This window comes from Gobius niger (genome assembly GCF_951799975.1).
Source record: "Gobius niger genome assembly, chromosome: 19".
Classification (NCBI taxonomy): Eukaryota; Metazoa; Chordata; class Actinopteri; order Gobiiformes; family Gobiidae; genus Gobius; species Gobius niger.
In genome coordinates this window covers 20,124,402-20,143,444 of record NC_136870.1, presented here as the reverse complement: position 1 = coordinate 20,143,444, position 19,043 = coordinate 20,124,402, and the positions used below count along the sequence as shown (strand labels likewise).

The 19,043-nt window shown below is 38.6% G+C and overlaps 3 protein-coding genes across 4 annotated transcripts in view; 1 reads left to right on the top strand and 2 right to left on the bottom strand.

The window, feature by feature from the left end:
- The window catches only part of samd8 (sterile alpha motif domain containing 8), a 243,737-nt gene that overhangs the window by 214,742 nt on the left and 9,952 nt on the right, over positions 1-19,043 (bottom strand). The window lies entirely within an intron of this gene.
- Positions 2,198-8,689, top strand: LOC306978630 (catechol O-methyltransferase domain-containing protein 1-like). 2 transcript variants are annotated; one of them, XM_079577281.1, is made up of 7 exons: positions 2,198-2,324; positions 5,154-5,275; positions 6,641-6,746; positions 7,014-7,132; positions 7,448-7,502; positions 7,661-7,794; positions 8,488-8,689. In XM_079577281.1, the coding sequence occupies exons 2-7, from the start codon at positions 5,171-5,173 to the stop codon at positions 8,632-8,634; spliced, it is 666 nt and encodes a 221-aa protein (XP_079433407.1). In that variant the 5' UTR covers positions 2,198-2,324; positions 5,154-5,170; the 3' UTR covers positions 8,635-8,689. The 2 variants fall into 2 exon arrangements, with proteins under 2 accessions (XP_079433407.1, XP_079433406.1); XM_079577280.1 differs by lacking the exon at positions 2,198-2,324 and adding an exon at positions 2,640-2,791.
- On the bottom strand, positions 10,363-17,624 carry LOC306978626 (non-selective voltage-gated ion channel VDAC2-like). Its single transcript, XM_079577276.1, has 9 exons — positions 17,505-17,624; positions 15,603-15,674; positions 15,228-15,277; positions 14,957-15,109; positions 13,930-13,982; positions 13,609-13,836; positions 13,348-13,498; positions 13,075-13,132; positions 10,363-11,756 (listed from the first exon to the last, which is right to left on the bottom strand). Exons 2-9 carry the CDS (start codon positions 15,667-15,669, stop codon positions 11,665-11,667), a joined length of 852 nt encoding a protein of 283 aa, XP_079433402.1. The 5' UTR covers positions 15,670-15,674; positions 17,505-17,624; the 3' UTR covers positions 10,363-11,664.

Genomic DNA, 19,043 nt, shown 5'->3' with positions numbered 1-19,043 from the left:
CAATGTGACTGATGCAATGCCACTAGTAACAGTAGCCTACCAGTTCTTTCACAGCTAGTATGATAGTACTCCTATACTAGTCCTCCAACCTAACTAAAGTATTAGTTGAATGGACTACCACTAGTACAACTAAACTGCTTGATAATTACAATTGTTATAAAGCAGACCTATTAACACATTTCAGTTCAAAAAAAGTGGCTCAAAAGTGGACCCAAAAATAGATCAGCTAAAAGTGTGAAGAAAAAATCTGCACACGGCGAGGAAGCTCCCAGAAAAATGAATCTTAAGTGAATACATTTTATTCCCCTGTGGGCTACTTGGCTGTGGTGTGAGATTTTTAATTTGGGGTTTTTACAACCTGTGAACCATATTAATCACAATGATGACAAATAAAGGCTTTGCACTTTGCATGAGTCTGTCATATATTAGTTTCATAGTTTAAGTTGAATAACAGCAGTGTGGGAAATTGATGTTTTTAAGCTAATGTTACATTTTAGAATGCTATTGAATGTTTTTGATGAATTTAATCTATGTGCTTTAAGTTTCAGTTGAAAACCAATCTTTTCACACGCACATTGCTGCAACAATACCCCATTTCTTGCTCTTGCATTCTTTTGCTCAAATCTATGGAGACGTCAGGTGCCCTCACCAGTGTGGTGAAAAATAACTCCAAATAAGGCATCAGGAAGACACTTCTAGTGGAAAACTGCTGAGAGAAAAGCTTGGTGACCTTGGCCTAAGCTCAACTCATTTCCTATCTCTTCGTGAACGTCACATTTTTGATAATATATATTGTAAGAGCGCAGACTAGAAGGTGCTTTTTCCCGGGACTGCCCCGCTCGAGCACCGTGTGTGTATTAGTGTAGGGACTTTAGCACTCGGAGAATCTGTGTTTAGAATTGTAATTGTTATAGGGAATAAATCTTCTTTGACTAAAGCTACTGAATTCTGGTGATTTCTCCTCGGACCTTGGGATCAACGAACACGCTTGGCGAGACCTTTTTGATACTTTAATATTTAAACTTAACTGTTTAAATGTGTTTAAAATGATCTTATGGAGTCAGACCTTATGTAAATTTAGAGTTTTAATATTTCCTGTGAAATCGCCCACAGCAGTAAATGCACTTTTTCATGATATTCTAATTATATGACGAGCACCAGTATATTTACTCAAAGACACAGTAAGTAGTAGTAGTAGTAGTATGGACATGTTACTGTAGAGAGAATATTATAAAATGTTCTTTCATGCCGACCTGGGAGAATATGTTGAATCCACTCAGATCAGTGCAGGTCAGGGGCTCATGTGGTGGTCACTCTACACATGTAAAGGGAAAGAAAATATAAATCAACATTTATTTATCATAGGCTACATTAAATAGGCCATAAAGTACACCCCATTACAACATGAGGAGACCATGGTCCTTCAAACAGTAACGTGAAAATAAAAATAATCAGAAGAGAGCAATAGTAATACTATATCAACAATTAGGTAAGGCATAATAACATGCCACCACTTTACTGAGTATTAAAAACCAGTCTGAATGAATCTAGACAAATGGCAAAGTCAATAAAGGTGCACATGTCAAGAGGCAGCCCCAGTGTCTATGCCTGGACCTATGGGACTTCCAGCAGTAATACAAAAAAAAAGTATATTTGATCTTCTTATATAAACTTGCAAAATAGACTTTCTATCAGACCAGTGTGTTTTGTTCATACCTGCCAGTTTCAACTGCCCATTTTCTGCAATCAAAAGACAATACAGAGAGTATGTCAGCGAGAATATGTGACAAAGGTTCAACATTTATTATTTACACATGTTTATTATGTATTTACTAATGATTATCTTATTAGGCCATATTATTTTCTGCCATGTCATTCTGACAGAACAATGACATGGCAGAAAATGGGTGTACCCAAATGGTGTGTGTCCTGGTATTTATTATTTAACCTTAGGCCTGACCCACACTATAAAAGGCTAAACTACCACTATAATGCATAATTTGAAGAGCCATATATTAGCTCTTTCATTTGTTGATTTATGCCTTAGTGTCAAAAGGTTTAAATATATTCAAATCATGTTAGGTACCAATTTAGTATCAAGGCAAATCGCCCATAGCCTTGTTCTCTGCCTGTTGTCTTTGTGTTCATGCATTTAGCGCATATTATTTTGTTCTCGGCTCTGTACAGTAGGAACTTACTGGACCTATCACACGTGCTCACATCATATGACCAACATGTCCTGCGCGTACAAAGGCTGTTGTTGCTGCTCACATCCCCACTGCCCACAATTCTTCTCTCTTCGACACACTGTAGATTTCCTTTAGGTAAGTTATTCCACCCTTTAATATTTATAATGCAAATACCTTTAATGCATGAACGCCTCTTGCCGCTGCAGCGCGCGACTGTACCTTTGCTGCATTTTTTACTAGCTTCTTTCTGCTTCATTTTCTGCCTCGTCTACGTCTTATTAGCGTTTTATTATCGTTTACGGAGAAATATCAAGCGCTTACACGTATTTTACCGACTGTAACAAGACAAAAGCGACCGTAAACCGCACAGATCTGCATAACAACAGTTAGGAAAAAAGGCGCCGCCTCCGTGTATTACTATGAGTATTACGGTAATATATTACGGTAAGAACCCGGAAGCGCAACAAAACCCGGCTAAACGCGTTATATTTTTTTACTTTTAACCTGCTGCACTAAAGTGATGTCGCTTCAGGCTATTTCCAGGGACGCACTTGCGGGTTGCCTCTCGCTAGGAGTCGTCTTTGTCGCCGGGTATTACATGGGTAAGAATAAAATAATGCAAATAGTATAGATTAGTTTATAGAGGACACCGTAGGCTGCTGCAAGTGGGTCAAGCTCCTAAAGCCAAGGCAACAACTGAACTGACCCTTTAATAATTTATTTAGAGTCAAGAGTAAGTGTGCTACAACAGATCTATGGTCAATACTGTCATTTTCTATAATTTAACCAAATCCTATTCAGTCTCCTTGGACGACTTCGTCTTTCGTTTACATTGACTCTGAAGCTTCCAAATGTTGACTAGTAATCTATAATAATAATAATAATAATAATAATAATAATAATAATAATAATAATAATAATAATAATAATAATAATAATAATAATAATAATAATAATAATAATAATAAGGGTTACTAGAATGAATCTTTTAAGTGCATGCGCATGCCAATAATTTACTAAGCTGTTGGCACGTGTGACATGACAGTTCAACGATATGGCAACCGCCAGCAGAGAAGCAGCTGGTCACGTATCTGAAAATGTCTTACTTATTTTTTACTTATTAAGTTATTAGTGCAAAGAAAATATCGACTCATTTTTTAGTTTGCTAAAGTTACATGGAATTTGCAAAATATATATAAAAAAATCCCCAATAGAAAAACTCACACCGGTCGACTTCTATTAGATATATTTCTATATTTTCAATGATTGAAACATTTACTATGGGGGGCGACAGTGGCGCAGTTTGTAGAGTGAGTCGTCTCATGATCGGAAGGTCGGGGGTTCAAACCCCGGCTCCTGCAGGTGCAGACTGTCGTTGTGTCCTTGGGCAAGTCACTTCACCCAATGCCTATGTGTGAGTGGTTGGTGGTGCTCAGAGGGACCGTTGACGCAGATGTGAGCAGCCTCGCTTCTGTCAGTCTGCCCCAGGGGAAAACTGTGGCTACAAATGTAGCTTACCACCATCAGCATGGAGTGAATGACCCCCCCTCTCTTTCATGTGTGAAGCGCTAAGATTCCCATCCCTATAATAATGTTTAACCTCTTAAGCATTTTCTCCAGTCCAGATTTACCCAAATGTAAAAGCTTCTCGTCTGTAGCTTACAGCCTATAGGCCAGTGTAACGCCTCATTTGAAAGCTAAGACCTACAAAACTTTTTTTGTCACTGCGTTTATGTCACATTTTTTAAGCATTTTGTCATGTTTTTGTGTTTTGTTTTTTTTATTATTATTTTTGCTTTTCTGGCACATTCTTGTTGCTCTTTTGTTTTTGTCATTTTTTGTCACTCTTTTGTGGCTCTTTTTATCACTTTTTAATCGTGTTTTTTTCGCTTGTTTTTTGTGGATTTGTCTTTTTTTTTTGTATTTTCATCCTCGTTTTGATTCTTTGTTTAAAAAGCTTTTAGATTTGGGAAACTGGAGAAAATGTGCTCGGTTCAGGTGGGTGTTTACAGGTTAACTATGGGCTAAAAATTACATCAAATTAAATGACTTAAAATATTGGCCTATATATCGAGGGTAAACCAGCATGACAACCAGAGCGCTGTGTATTGGAGAAAAGCAAGCCATTTTGAAGCAGAGGAATGAAGGAAAATAGATCAGAGCCATTAGCTCAACAATTTTATGCCCTAAAACTTATAAACAGAAGAAAACCTACTGGTATACTCAGCAACAGACCCCGATTAAAGAAAACAACGCATCAGTAAGTGACATCTCCACAGTGCAGGGGTGAAGATGCAGTATCACAATCCACTGTACAAAGAGAACTGAAATATAGCGGCCGTTGTAAGTTCTTCCCCATCACTTTGGTTGAGATTTATGTTTAATGTCTCATCAGTCCATAAGATTTTGTTGCAGAACTTTAGCGGTTCACCTCTGCACTTCTTTACAAATCCCAGCCTGGCCTTTCGATTCTTACTTGTTTCTAGTGTTAATAGTAACAGACTCCTATGGCCTGTGCAATGAACTGACTTTTATTTGCCCTTTTTACTGTTGACTCACTTAGTTCAAAGTTCTCTTCTATGTTCCAATTCTCTGTATCGCTAAGTCCACATATCCCGTGAAAATATTTGTTTTTCCAAGTACTTAAAAGGAGAACTAAATTAGAACTAAACCAACAAATGGGGGCAAAGCGAGGATTATATCAGCGTTAAGACTGTATAGATTGATTCAAGAGTCAGGACTATGTCAGAACTGATCCAGGACTGTTAAGCGAGGTCTGTGTCTGGGTAAATTAAATAGAAGGATAATGGAAGAACCTCAATCATGAGCTAAGACAAGAAAGGACAAGGACTTTAAATTCCAACTCAAAACTAATCAGTTTGATGTCTCTCAAATTAAATCGTGAAAATGGCGTCATGCAGCTTTTGTTCTGTAACTGCTTCACTGTCATCGTTTTCCTTTCAGGCCGAAGAAAACCCACAATGAGCATCTCCAAAAGTCACTGCGGGGGCCAGGACAACCCCCTCCTGCAATACGTGCTCGATCACTCACTACGGGAGCATCCGGTCCTGAAGAAGCTACGAGCGGTGAGTGCAGGACTGAACCAGGACTCTGCTCTGACCCAAATCATACCAGGACTAAATCCAGGTGATCTAGATTAGAAGAAACTACCGCCATCAAGGACGAAACAAAGGATCCACTAAGTCGAGGACTAAACCGGGCGCCGCCGCCTTGCATGAGGTCACCACATAATTGATTGAATGAAGCACTAGTGTATAGAAACGGGACGGGCAAATTTAATCATAAGCTCATATCGCCATCATCATTAAATTACTGTTTTGTGTGCGACTGAGTTTGTAGATATAGCCACAATCAAATCAAATATATGTAATCTCAAGTCTCGGAGGGACATAAGGGGAACAATACAACAATATAACAATGAACTAAACCAGGGCGTCCAAACCAGGACCATCAAGGGGTTTGATTTGGTCTACGAGTTGGTGTTTAGAATTTTATATTGTATATAAAAACAATAGTTTCAAAGTATTTACTCATGCCTCTGTTTTATATATGGACAAAATTTTATATCTCGATATTCACCGGGTCACACGGTAGCGCAGTGCTTAGTGCTCTCGCTTCACAGCAGAAGGTCCCGGGTTCGATTCCCACCTGGACAGGGTCTTCTGTGTGGAGTTTGCATGTTCCCCCCGTGTCTGTGTAGGTTCCTCCTACCACTAAAAACATGTACAATAGGCCAGGATGAGTGAAGCTACCGAGTATGGAGTGAATGTACAATTGTCTCATGTAAAGTGCTTTGTGACATGTCTGTGAAAGGCTATATAAATAAAGATCTTCATCTTCTTCATGCCAGATATCTCGATATCGATACGATGCGATAAAACTATGGGTTAGGTGAAAACCACAAAAGAGTGCAGTTTTACTGATGAAAATCTATATTGTTTATATCTTGCTTTTTCGATTTTAATATTTTGAATGTTCATGTCTCGATATCAATACGATAACGATATATCTTTCAGCCCTAAACTGTTTCGATCTGACCTTTCTACATGCCAAACATTATTGCGTTGGCATATTTGCCCAATAATAGGCTTCTATTTTGATCCTTTTGGTCACGAAGCAAACTTTATATGGAAAAAGCATTCTTCATGTACATAGGATCTAGGATCATAGGAGCATTGGAGCTTCTACTTGTTTGTTTATTTCGGCACGGATCCTTTTGATTAATTTGACATATTTTCCACTGTTGCGAGACCTGCACTTAGCAATATAATGCATAAATATCTTTGGCTACATTGAGCCATGCTGCACACAAAGGAAAGCAGGTACAAAAACAAATGCATACACATTTGAAATGCTACTAAGTACTGTACATCAATAACTTCAGAGTCATTATTAATTTAAAAGCAGTAATGAAGCTTTTTGTTTTTCAGAGAACGATGGAGGACCGCTGGAACATCATGATGGTGGCCTGTGAACAGTCCCAGTTCATGGTGAATCTGGCCAGGCTCATCAGAGCAAAGAAAGTGGCAGAAATTGGTAAAAAACCTCTTGTATCTCCGCGCACAGGGGTGTTTATACAGAATCATATAACAATTTGTATTTAATAATTTATAATGATGCCTGCATAATGGTTTTCCTGTAATCTTTAGGTGAGGTGAGCGATTAGATAAAAAGGTCGCCAGGAAATACTGTTTTCCTGTTTCGAGATTTCTTGCATGATATAGTGCCTTTGATAGTAGATCAATGTCGGCTCCAGCCCTCCATATTAAATGGATTTCCTCTTGTCATTTATTTGTTTCTTAGGTGTGTACACAGGGTATAACACTCTGAACATGGCGCTGGCTTTACCAGACGACGGAGTGATCGTGGGCTGTGACATCAGTGAAGAGTACACCGGCATCGGGAAACCTTTCTGGAAAGAGGTCAGACTTTATGTATTTACATTGATTAAATGATTTTAGGTCTGAAATATAATCCATACATATAGTAAGGGGGTCTGTCAAGGCTGGTGCTAAACAGTGAGTGGAAGCTGAAAAATAGTATATGGCTATTTGAGGGTATGGTGTACCTGAATTACAATGTGAAACCGCTTGTATTCAAGTTTTAGGGACCCAAATCTGTAGCTAGAAAATGCACAAGTGACTCTGCTGCTTATCCACTTTTGTATGTATATATACTTGTTTTGTGGTTTTATATCATAATACATAATGAAAATTAATGTACTATCATTTTTTTAGGCTGGAGTCGACAAAAAGATTGACCTGCGATTACAACCAGCTCTGAAAACTTTAGGTAACATTCACACAAGTTCAGTTCCAGATTTAGCCCTGGTTTAGACCTGGGTTTGCCCGAGTATATCACTGTCTCACTTCTTGTTCTAGTCCTGGTTTAGTGTTGGTTAACCATGTGTTTTTGGCCTGTCTAATATTGCATTGAATTGACTTTTTCAGACGAGCTTCTCGAGGCTGGAGAGGCTGAAACTTTTGACTTTATATTCATCGACGCAGACAAAGGGAATTATGACAATTACTACGAACGATCGCTGAAGCTGGTCAGAAAAGGAGGCGTCATCGCTATTGACAACGTAAGGACATCCGATGTGTTAAAGCAGCACTAATTAACTTGTAATGCAAGTGTTAATGGGATGATTGCAGGGTCTTTTATCTCCCCCTGGTGTCTCTGGCCAGAAAACCACAATTGCAACTTTCCCTACACCGGTTCGGAGGCGCAATACACGCTAATAGAATCACAAAGAAGAAGCTAACAGGCTAACAGGCAAAGCTAACTGCGGGCTAGCACAACTTAAACAGTGTTTACAGCCAAGTTTGAGTGAAAAGAATTATCTTCATTGTGTAATTGGATGAACAATATCCCTCTCTCCTTTTGTCTTTTCTGTCATAGTAATATTCACCCTCACGGACAATTAATGAGTACAAAACTGCAGGATGACACCTGCAGTGGCGCTTATGGCCTCTAGGGGTATGAGTTACTTACTGTAGTTCTGCTACACATTACAAATGATCTTACAACTAGCAACATATTATGAAGAAGACAAAAAAGCTAATAAATAACAAAAGGAATGACCTAAGTCTGTTCTGCTATTACCGTAAGTAAACAGCAAAAGGCGCATCATCTTCCTGTGTGGGCCTAGTTACCATGGGTACAAATTGCAAGCCACATTATTGAAGTGCTTTACACTACTACTCCAACAGAAGTCTACACCGGTTTATTCCATTTTCTAGTTTTATTTAAAGTTTCCCTGCGTTGTGCTTTTCAGGTTTTGTGGGGAGGAAAAGTCTTGAATCCAAAAGACGAGGACAGCATCGCCATCGACAAACTCAACAAGAAACTTCTGCGGGACACTAGGATCAGCCTGAGCATGCTGCCCGTGGGGGACGGCCTGACGCTCGGCATCAAACTATAACAGCTGCTTTGAAAATACTAATCACTTTTATATACAATAACTAAATGCTGGTTATGTGGTGTAACAGGGATTTCATTCATAATGTTAAACAGTCAACTTGTGTGTGGACAGAGAGGACTGTACTTTGTGCCAGTGTTTTGTTTCAGAAGGGGAATTGGCCCTGTGATTACTGAATGATCAAATCAAGTCGTCGTCTTCATCATTTTTCCAGTCTGTCTCAATCAGGCTGAGAGGATGTTGTGACGTCATCTGAAAACTACAAATTTACTGTGATTTTTAAATTGTGATTTCTTAATTTACACTACGCCAGTGCTTTTTGTAATGTTCTGCTATATATAATTGTACAGGATTACACATTTTCCATCTTTATAACTTGTTACAGCACAATTTGTTTACAGAAATGCGCAGGGTCAAAAATCATGAAATAAACCCATTTTAATCATATATTGTGGTTACTTGCTGTTATGTTGCACAAAAACATATATATCTATATCTATATATATATATATATATGGTTTTTTTTTCTGCCTTTAAAATGTGAGGACAGACCACAGCACCATGTTCTCTAGTAGAGGAGGGTGGGGTAAGATGAGCCGCTTTTTGATTTGATGGTTATTGGGTCAAAACAGTATAAAATGGATACATTTTACTATTGACATTTTGGGATGTTTTCTAGTTGTTTTAATCTTTTAAAATTGTGTGGAATATCTGGTTTCAAAGATGTTGGTCTTAAAACAAAAAAAAATAGATTTAAAGGGACTATACAGAGTTTAAAAATGTTATTATAATAATTATGCATTTTCCTCCCCCTACATGTTCCAGCTATGTTCTAAAGTGTAGAATGAGCCCAGACCTGTTCACCACCACTGCCTCTAAAATCCTGCACTGTCACTCAAAAAGTTGTTACTTCGGGTCGAATTGCCGTCATGCACTAGCTTAATATAGAGACTGCAGTTACGCCTAAAACCTGAGGTGGCAGTATTGAGTATAAAGTTGAAATTGACACTAAACATCACAAAGTCTTACATCTTTGTGTTTCCCATTATCAATTTTATTTCTAAAAAAAAATATATATTTTCATATCATTCAAAATAAAAGCAGCATCTTATTCATTAGTTCGACTTTCTGCCTATTAACAGACAAACCACTTAAAATGTATGTAATTATATTCTTGCAATGTTGCAAGTACCCGCTGAACTAATCAATGAGATGAGCTGTGTGCTTTTATTTTGGTGTGCTTGATCGAAACAGGAAGTCACTTCTTGGGCAGCGTTGTTCTGATTTTTTAAGTTTTGCACAGAGTCAACGTTCCGAGGTCAGTTTACCCGATGTTTTCTTCTTTGCAGCTATTAGTCATCTTCTATACCTAACAAAATGACTAACTAACATAAGCGGGGAAAAAATGTATCAGTTTTATTGAGATGATTGTTTTTGTGGTTCAACTTACCCCACTCTCTTCTACCATTCGAAATTATTTGAAGGAATAAACAACCCAAAGTAAATGTGGTGAAATTTATATCTTTATTGCAAAGACTAACTCACACTCAGGATGTCTGTTTTTACTGCTTCACAGTCCTCATATTTGTAGATGGTTTGTTCAGGTAGACTAGCACACAAAGGAAACAAAGAAAATTAACAACCTTTTCTCCTGGAATCACCACAAATTCCCGCAGCAAACTCATGAGCACCTTTTAATACCAGGGATTTGCTTTAGCAACTTTCAGCGCATTTCTCTCTTTTTTTTGTTTAGCCACTGTCAGCGCTACGTTAGCAAGAATGTAGGATTCTGGCAGGAAGTAGCTTGAACTCAAGAGTAAACCAATTGATTATAGAGCGACAGACTTGAGGGATTTTCGCACTTAGGTATTAGACATCGGCAAATTGTTATTGCAGACACAAAAATGCATGGGAATTTAATCTGCATGTTACATTTTAGTCATGATTTTCCTCATTTAGTTCAGTTTTTAGCCTTGTTTTTTTTCTTTTCTTGCTTTGACATGATTTGATTAGCAATTTGAGCAAAACTGAGTAACAAGTTGCACTATTCAAGAAGCAGGGAAGGATGTAGTGTAAGCTTTAAAATAGGCTACATTATTTACTATGAGCAGCATGGAGCACTAGCCATTAGTCAGTCGCTTGTCTCGGGGTTAAAGTGTCATTTGGTGAAGGGTTCACACACTTTTTAGACAGTTTTGAATGTTCTCTGGTTATTCCAATGAACCTGTCCAGCGAGTTACTTTAAAATATTGATTTATGTGCTCACGATCTGCTCAGTACTCCATAGGAACTGGCATACTGTTCCAGGGCGTGCATCGGACCTTTGCTCAAAGTGCCCATCCCTGATAGTAAGCAGTTGCAATGAGTCAGCTTTCACAATGTCACGCCGCAATAATCGGCCATCGCTTCCGACACAAGTTCCACTACTAGTTTGGGAGGAAAAAAAACAACAATGTGCAAACGAAATAAAAGCTTTAAGCAAGTCCTATATGTGCAAAACGTGGGTTACATACATTCTAGGTCATCGCCACACACCAGTCGGCAACGCAAAAAATAACAACTCTGGGTTAATAAGCCGTGGTTAAATAAAAGGAGATAGAGGGAACGACTGACTTTTGCTGGGGCACGGTCAGTCGCTGCAAAGTGCTTGAGAACTGGGCTTTTTGTGTTGTTTTGGTTTTCAATTAATAATAACTGGGGGACACATTTGTTTATACAGCTGTGGAAAAGTAGAGATAACTGCAAAATGATGAAGGATAACAAATTAGGCCCATTGAACTCGCTGTTGAGGCCTCTACATTTGATAGAGACTATGAGTATATTGGAGAAACTTTTACATATTTCAAACTTAATATCTGTAAAATGAGTAACATAATACTTGGACATTGAGTTAAGAAGTCAGTGACGATCGGATCTGCAAATAAATTCATTCTGGTTAAGAAATACTCGAGCTGACGATACGTTGCAGTGATCTCTACACTTTTCCAGAGCAGTAGACAGTTTTCCATTTTCATTTGATTCTTCTTAAACTCCTCACGCCTCGAGTTCGAGACCCAGGCCCAGTTTGTGACCTCCAGCGTTGATGTTCTTCCCGTCGACCAAAGCGGACAGCACCAGCTTCATGCCTTCAAGAGACAGAAACCATTTCAGATGATTTCACAACATTCCTGTCCTGTAGTGTTTCGGGTGGAGCAGATAAATATAGTGGATGAATACTGAACCTTTGTGTAAAATTATCAGGTTCAACACATGGAATTTCCATTTGGATATTTCTAAAGCAGGAGATGAAGGTGGCAGTTGCACCGGTTTCAGCATCCATAACCTCCAGCGTTCAACAGAATGAGATACTTCCCTTTACCCTTTAGCGAAGAGCTTTTGCGTCTATTATTTGCGTCTGAACCTTAAAAGAGACTATACGGAGTTTAAAAATGTCAAAATTATGTATTTTCCTCCCCCTACATGTTCCAACAATGTCCTATGGTGTAGAATGAGCCCAGATCTATTCACCACAACTGCCTCTAAAATCCTGCACTGTCACTCAAAATGGTGTTAATTCAGGTCAGAATTGCACGAGCTTAATATAGACCTGCGGTGACACGTATGACCTGAGGTGGCAGTAGTGAGTATAAAATGACCAGCTTGCATCTAGCCCCTTTAAGCTCTATATTACACTTTTAAAACTATTTTCTGGACACACTGGCCTAGTTAAGGCAGTACTAAGTAACTCTTGCCCCGAGAGGCCGTAAGCGCAACTGCAGGTGTCGTAGCAAGTTGCGATGTCCGTGAGAGTAAATACTACGCTGACAGAAAAGAAAGGGAGAGAGGGATATTGTACATCCAATTACACAATGGAAATATTTTTTTTCACTCAAACTTGGCTGTAAATGCTGTTTAAAGTGGCGCTAGCCCGCAGTTAGCTTTGCCTGTTAGCCTGTTTCTTCTTTGTGATTCTATTAGTGTGTATTGGTGGCTCCGGTCCGGTGGCAGCCAAGTTGCAAGTGTGCTTTTCTGGCCAGAGACACAAGGGGGGGAGATGAAAGACCCTCCAATTATCCCATTAACACTTGTATTACCCCCAAAGGGACTATGAAAAGGATTTATTAAGGTAAACAAGTTACTTAGTATTGCTTTTTAAACAGAAGATAAGCAACTAACTAACCCATATACCCAAAATTACCATGAATGAACATCTGGGCCCCCACTGAGTAATATAGACAATATTTTTTCACCAAATTTTTCTATGTGTTCCCCCCCCCCCCCCCCCCCCACAATATTCCCGGAATTTTCACATTTTTCCTCCAAATGTTCCCACTTTTTATTTTATCAACTTTGCTCCTAATTCAAATGTTTTCCCAATTTTTCTACGTGTTAATTATTGTATTGACCCGATGTAGGTCCTTAAATCCTTATAATGTAACAAAGTCAGTGTTTGTTTGGACTCACCGGGCCTCAGGCTCTGGCTGTAGCCGATTCCTACCAGGCTGGCGTTGTTCACTTTAGCCTGATAAAACAAACATTTAATAATAAGAAAAAAACAGTCAGAAGAGACAAATTATACAAGCAAACATTTATATAACATAAAACTAATCATTAATATGTTTGTACATTATGTTACAAATAACACAAAGGGATCTGGCTTTTAGTGCATTGTACCGTAATATGTAATATCAATAATATCCATCTAAATGTCCTGTAAAGAGGACAGAGGGGCCTCACCGATATTGAAGCGTCGGGGTCGAGCTGGTATTTGGCCGCGATGCCGAAGCAGGTGCCGTTGCTGCCGGCGCTCCAGGCCAAATCCACCGCCGTCTCCAACTTATCGTTCACCTTCTGATAAATGGAGCCTCCAAACTCACTGCCGTCTTTACTGGAAAATACAACAGATACACCTGGTCACTCTCACATCTCAGACAATAACCCTAAAATAAAAACACGTTTTACCAGTCCCCGTCTCATTAAAACACACGTCTAACTTACACGTTGGTGTGGAGTTGAAAGTCTCCGGTCCGGTATCCCACGGCGATGTTGCTGTGGGTCATTTTGGATTTGGCCGAGTCGATGGTCATCTGGTACCCGGCGAGCCAGCCCTCGTACCCGGCCACGCCCGCTCCGTGGATGGTGGGCCCCGCGAAGTCCAGGTCCACATCCAAACCCACGTTCAGGAACTCGCGCTTGTACGCGCCCCGCACCTTACCGTTCTTCTTACTGCGGACATTAAATACGACCAGCTACAATACTACTACACAGACAGCCGGGCACACGAAATTACAGAGATTAAAAGAAAAAGGAGATGCATACCCAGTGTTTGGACAAAAAGTGGTTTCAAAGTTGAGCTTAAGGCCTTTAGTGATCTGAAACAGAAGAAACGATACAAATTAGGTCATCTCTGTCACACTGTAGATTAGGGCAGGACGATACGGCCTAAAATCTATATCCCGATGTAAAAAAGCAATATCATGATAATGATATATTTGACGATATAATTGACAATGGACAAATTACTTAAAAATCCCAGGCTTACACCTATTGGGAAGATTAAACCAGTACTAAGTAACTCTTCCCCCTAGAGGCCATAAGCGCAACTGCAGGTGTAGAAGCAAGTTACGATTTTTTTACTTATTAATTGTCCGTGAGAGTAAATATTACGCTGACAGAAAAGAAAGGGAGAGAGGGATATTGTACATCCAATTATACAATGGAAATATTTTTTTTTTCACTCAAACTTGGCTGTAAATACTGTTTAAAGTGACGTTAGCCTGTCTCTCACCCTCAACCTGACTTTCTTTGAGATTTGGATATACAGTAGGTGCACCAAAGCATAGTTAATAATAATAATAATCAAGGCTCCAGACTTCAATCAAATGTGCATGAAAACATGCAAGAAGACACCACAATTATATAGCCAAGCTACATGTGAATGAAGAAGAAGGCGCAATTAAACTTTTGACAGTTCTAAAAATTACTTTTGCTAACTTCCAGTTAGATATACACCTTTATTTCAGGGCATTATGCTTTTCGGTTTACCTTAGACTCCTATCATATCATTTTGATATTCTACATTCTATAGTCTGTTTTTTTTTTTATATATATACTTTCTGCTTTCTGCTGTAGAGAAGATACCACTGTTTCTTTGTTTCCTGTCTACTTTGCACACCCTGAGTGTTTCTTGAGAGCTGATGTAACAAGTGAATTTCTCCACTGTTAATCTTACAACAACAAAAAACATGATTATAGCACTCCTGGGGGAAAACGTTTGGAGCCCTGAACATGTAAATAGCATTTTAAGTTGCCTTCACTCATTTTGTATGTAGGAGAATCGTGAAACCTTGTCTTCGATGCAGACTTCAGTGCCCAGCGTGTTCTCTGTGGTCCACTTCTCAGTGAACGTCAGGCCGTACTCAGACCACTTGTACTTGGTCTCCAGGGCTCCGGTCACTTTACTGGTGTCAGTGTTGGACGACCCCGAGGTTTTGAACTCCTGAGAAATACAAATACAGAGGGAAAAACTATCTGAAGCAAGAGAACACCACCTTATTTTACAACATAGGAGACAATATTGTACCGAGAAGCTGAACAAGGAAAGATATGCAGCTTACCACACCATTTGAAGACTTTGTTTTCACGTCAAGCTTGATCAGACCAAATCCTATAGAAAGGTAGCATTTAGCATTACAAAACAGTTGCAATACAAAATCAGCCATTTCACAAAAGTTCTCTCTTGGCACCTGTGAGTTGATAGAGAAGTTCTAGGTAATATCTGATTTAAAATGGGTGTGTTTTAAAAGTATTTCCCGGCATATTTCTTAAAAGACGTTTTGACTAGATGAAAGATTTTGCTAAAGGCCGCTAATGCCACCAGGACACTGTGTGAAAACAGTATAACATAAACACCAACTGTTTTGTAGACAGGGAGCAGGTGTTTAAAGCCTGTTTGGTTATACTATACTGTCATTGTGATCGTCAATATTTACCGTATCCCTTGCTGAAGATGTCTTTTGCAGATTTGCCCAGATCTGCGAAGGCGGGAGGGACTGCCATGACGCCTGTGGATTAAAACAATGATTAATATATATATATATATATATATGACTCAATGACCAGTGTTTAATTAAAGCTGCATTATGCAACTTTTATGTGGGGGAAAAAAGTTGATCATTTGACTTTGTAGTGACTCAGCGGCTGTATGAGTGGTCAGCATGGCGCCTTTACTTGGAAGGTTTTCACTGCTGATGGACTCTTTCACCAGAAAACCCAGAAAACAAGGGATTCTGGAGCGTTGTAGAGGCCACTGTGATCGACACAGTTACCCACTCATGCAGCCGCTAGGTCACTACGAGGGCCGTCACGATAATTACTCGACTTATCACTCAATAAATAACAGATAAACTATTTTTGGGCTCGATGTTTATCGTCTGTACATGTACTAGCCTCCCCCCTATTTTTTCTTTTAAAACTTGGATTTCTAACTGAAGCAATTATCGCGATACTTTCATGCCTCAATATATCAAACTTCAAATTTGTTGTTGTGACAGGCCCCTCGCGATATGGCCTACAATCTATATCACAATACAAAAAATAAATATCACGATAACGCTATATTTGACGATATATTTGACAATGGGCAAATGACTTAAAAATCCCAGCCATTCGCCTATTCGGAAGATTAATTTACTGAAATGTTCTTTTTTTTTTTTTTTTTACGGCATATTAATTTCCTCGCAAATATGATCTACTCAAGTAGTTTACATCCTTCATTTCTTTTTACTTTTTAAGAACCTGTCCCCCAGGTGCTACAGTCAGTGTTTCTGCTGCACTGATGGAGCTGAGCGTAACATATATCGTGGCCATAACTAGGCCTGTCACGATAGCAAATTTGAAGTTCGATATATTGAGGCAGGAAAGTATCGCGATAAACGATATTATTGACTCTAACGATACTAGATACTGTCAACTCTCAGGCATGAAAATGACAGTAAACCTTTGTTCTAAAAGTACATAATCATATCCTACAATACCACGCAAGCTGCAATAAACATGAAATATAACCTAATTTGCTTCAATTAGAAATCAAAGTTTTATAAAGATGTACAAACGATAAATATCAAGCCCAAAAATGTATCGTTCATCTGTTATTTATAGAACTATTAGTCGATATAGTAATTATCGTGACAGCCCTCTACATAACGATATAAAAAATGATATCGCGATCACGATATGCGATATGGCCCACCCCTACTGGATATACATTTTGAAGACTGCCCCAGGTATTGAGACAGACCGACTAAGAGGAAATTATCTAAATCTGCGATTATTCTGGAAAGTCATACATTTCAGAACCTTGTAGTTTAAAATCTAAACAACAATGTTATTCGATTTTAAACACAATACGACCCCACCTATTTTTGCTGTTTGCCAGTAAGGATAATTCAATCTAAAAATCTTTCAGTCTGACGTGAGATTCACTTGCGATTACTTGTGCTGCATTACTGGCCAAGCATGGACAGTCGGTCATTTGTGTTAAGTCAAACTAAGCAGATGTGCGTGCCTGGACCATTATAATCCAATATGTTGGAGATCTTTTCCAATCCTGCTGTGTCAAAGCATTTTAAGCGACCTAATACCTTGGCGTTAGTGACCCTAATCGCGTTACGTTGTTTCTATCTTACATTTTGCGAAATAAGGCAGACAAAAATGTAATTTACGTAACTGTGATGGCACAGTAGTGAACCTGACCGCGGTAGGGGGCGTCACGCACACAGCAGCAGCAGCAGTAGCAGTTAGCTAGTTATGTCGTTTTGTAATCACCTTCAAAATACACAGCGATGAAACAAAGCGATTACCTTACACGTAAGTCATCATGAAGGTTTACTCACCGGTTAGAGTCGTAAATGTTTCTAAAAGCGCAGACTTTAGCGGGGACAGAGTAAATTGTCCAAGCCGGTGTAGGACACAGATATGGAGGAGCTGCTGACCTCGGCAACGAAAGGACCCCAGATACAGCTGCCTGTGTAGAGTGCCTGTCTAAAATAAAAATGTCTTCTGGCGATAAAATAAGATAAAAAATAATAATAATACCCATACAAATAATATTAATACTTCACGGAATCACGGAATAAATGAGCTTGCTTGAATTGTGTTTATTTAGTTTAAAAAAAAAAATCATATTTCAATAGTCAATGATGATAATGGAAAACTATATTAGGCATCACTTATTGACTATTAAAAATAATACAGTGGCAATAAAATTGAATTCCATCGTTTAGACAAAAATAATAATTAAAAAAAACACTCAAAGACGCTATTGCTGGATATTCTGCTCCTATGATATCGAAGTATATTTTGGTAGGATAAGAAGTCCACTTTTATTGGTTCCAGTGTTGCCTTCAAATACTTCCTACACTGAATACATTACTATTGTACATTTCAGAACTAAAGACAGGCTTTTGCGTGTTGTGCGTTTGTAGACCACTGTAGATTTTCAGTGTGAATAGGTTTGATAATAAAGGTATGTGGCCATTCGCACACAATGGCAGCAGAGTGAAGCAATAGACAAACACAAGCGATTTCAGCTCTTTTATTGAATTATTGAAATGGGGTAAAAGACTTGAGAAAAGCACTACTGCACTGAGACCATACATACTCTTAAAAAACGTATAAGACATCCTCAATGCTATGGCAATAACTTCTTTCAACTTTTTTTTTAATGTCCAGGCAGATTTGAAACCAAAACCACATTTAAAGAAAATAATAATCATCAATCAGAGCAACTGTAAACATGTTTGTTTTTTTCCCTGTGCATGTTGCTTCCACTTGGTAATATAAAAATACCTATCAACTTTTACAAAAAAATTAATAAATTAAATACAAACATGTAACATAGATATTTTAGGGGATCGTGGAAACAGTCACTACGTATGGTTCTCAATGGTATTTACACCGCATCATGGCATAGAAAACACTTTCACAAGTACCAAAAGTTGAAATATTGGAGACGCAAACAAAAAAATATAACACTCAAGGTAATTGGCAATTTGCTCCATTTGTAAGACAAATACATCCTTTTTTATACCCCACACAGTTTGGCTCAAAACTACATCAAGGTTTTCTTTTTAAACATTGATAATGACAATGGCTGTATTGAAAATTCACTTCATGAAACAAGGAAATGCAAATTATCCTCATCATCAGCACAAAACAGACATGTCTTTTTGATGAATACTGACCACTGCAGACCGGGAACACCCAACGCGCTGCAGCTTTGGAAATGCACAGCTCGGAACATTATGGACAACTATAGTAGTGGTTCTCAGACTTTTCACACCAAATACCACTTTATAAAATAATAGACCTTCATCGTACCACCAGGGCTAGTTCAAGATCAAATCAGGACTCAACAGGACTACTACATTGGA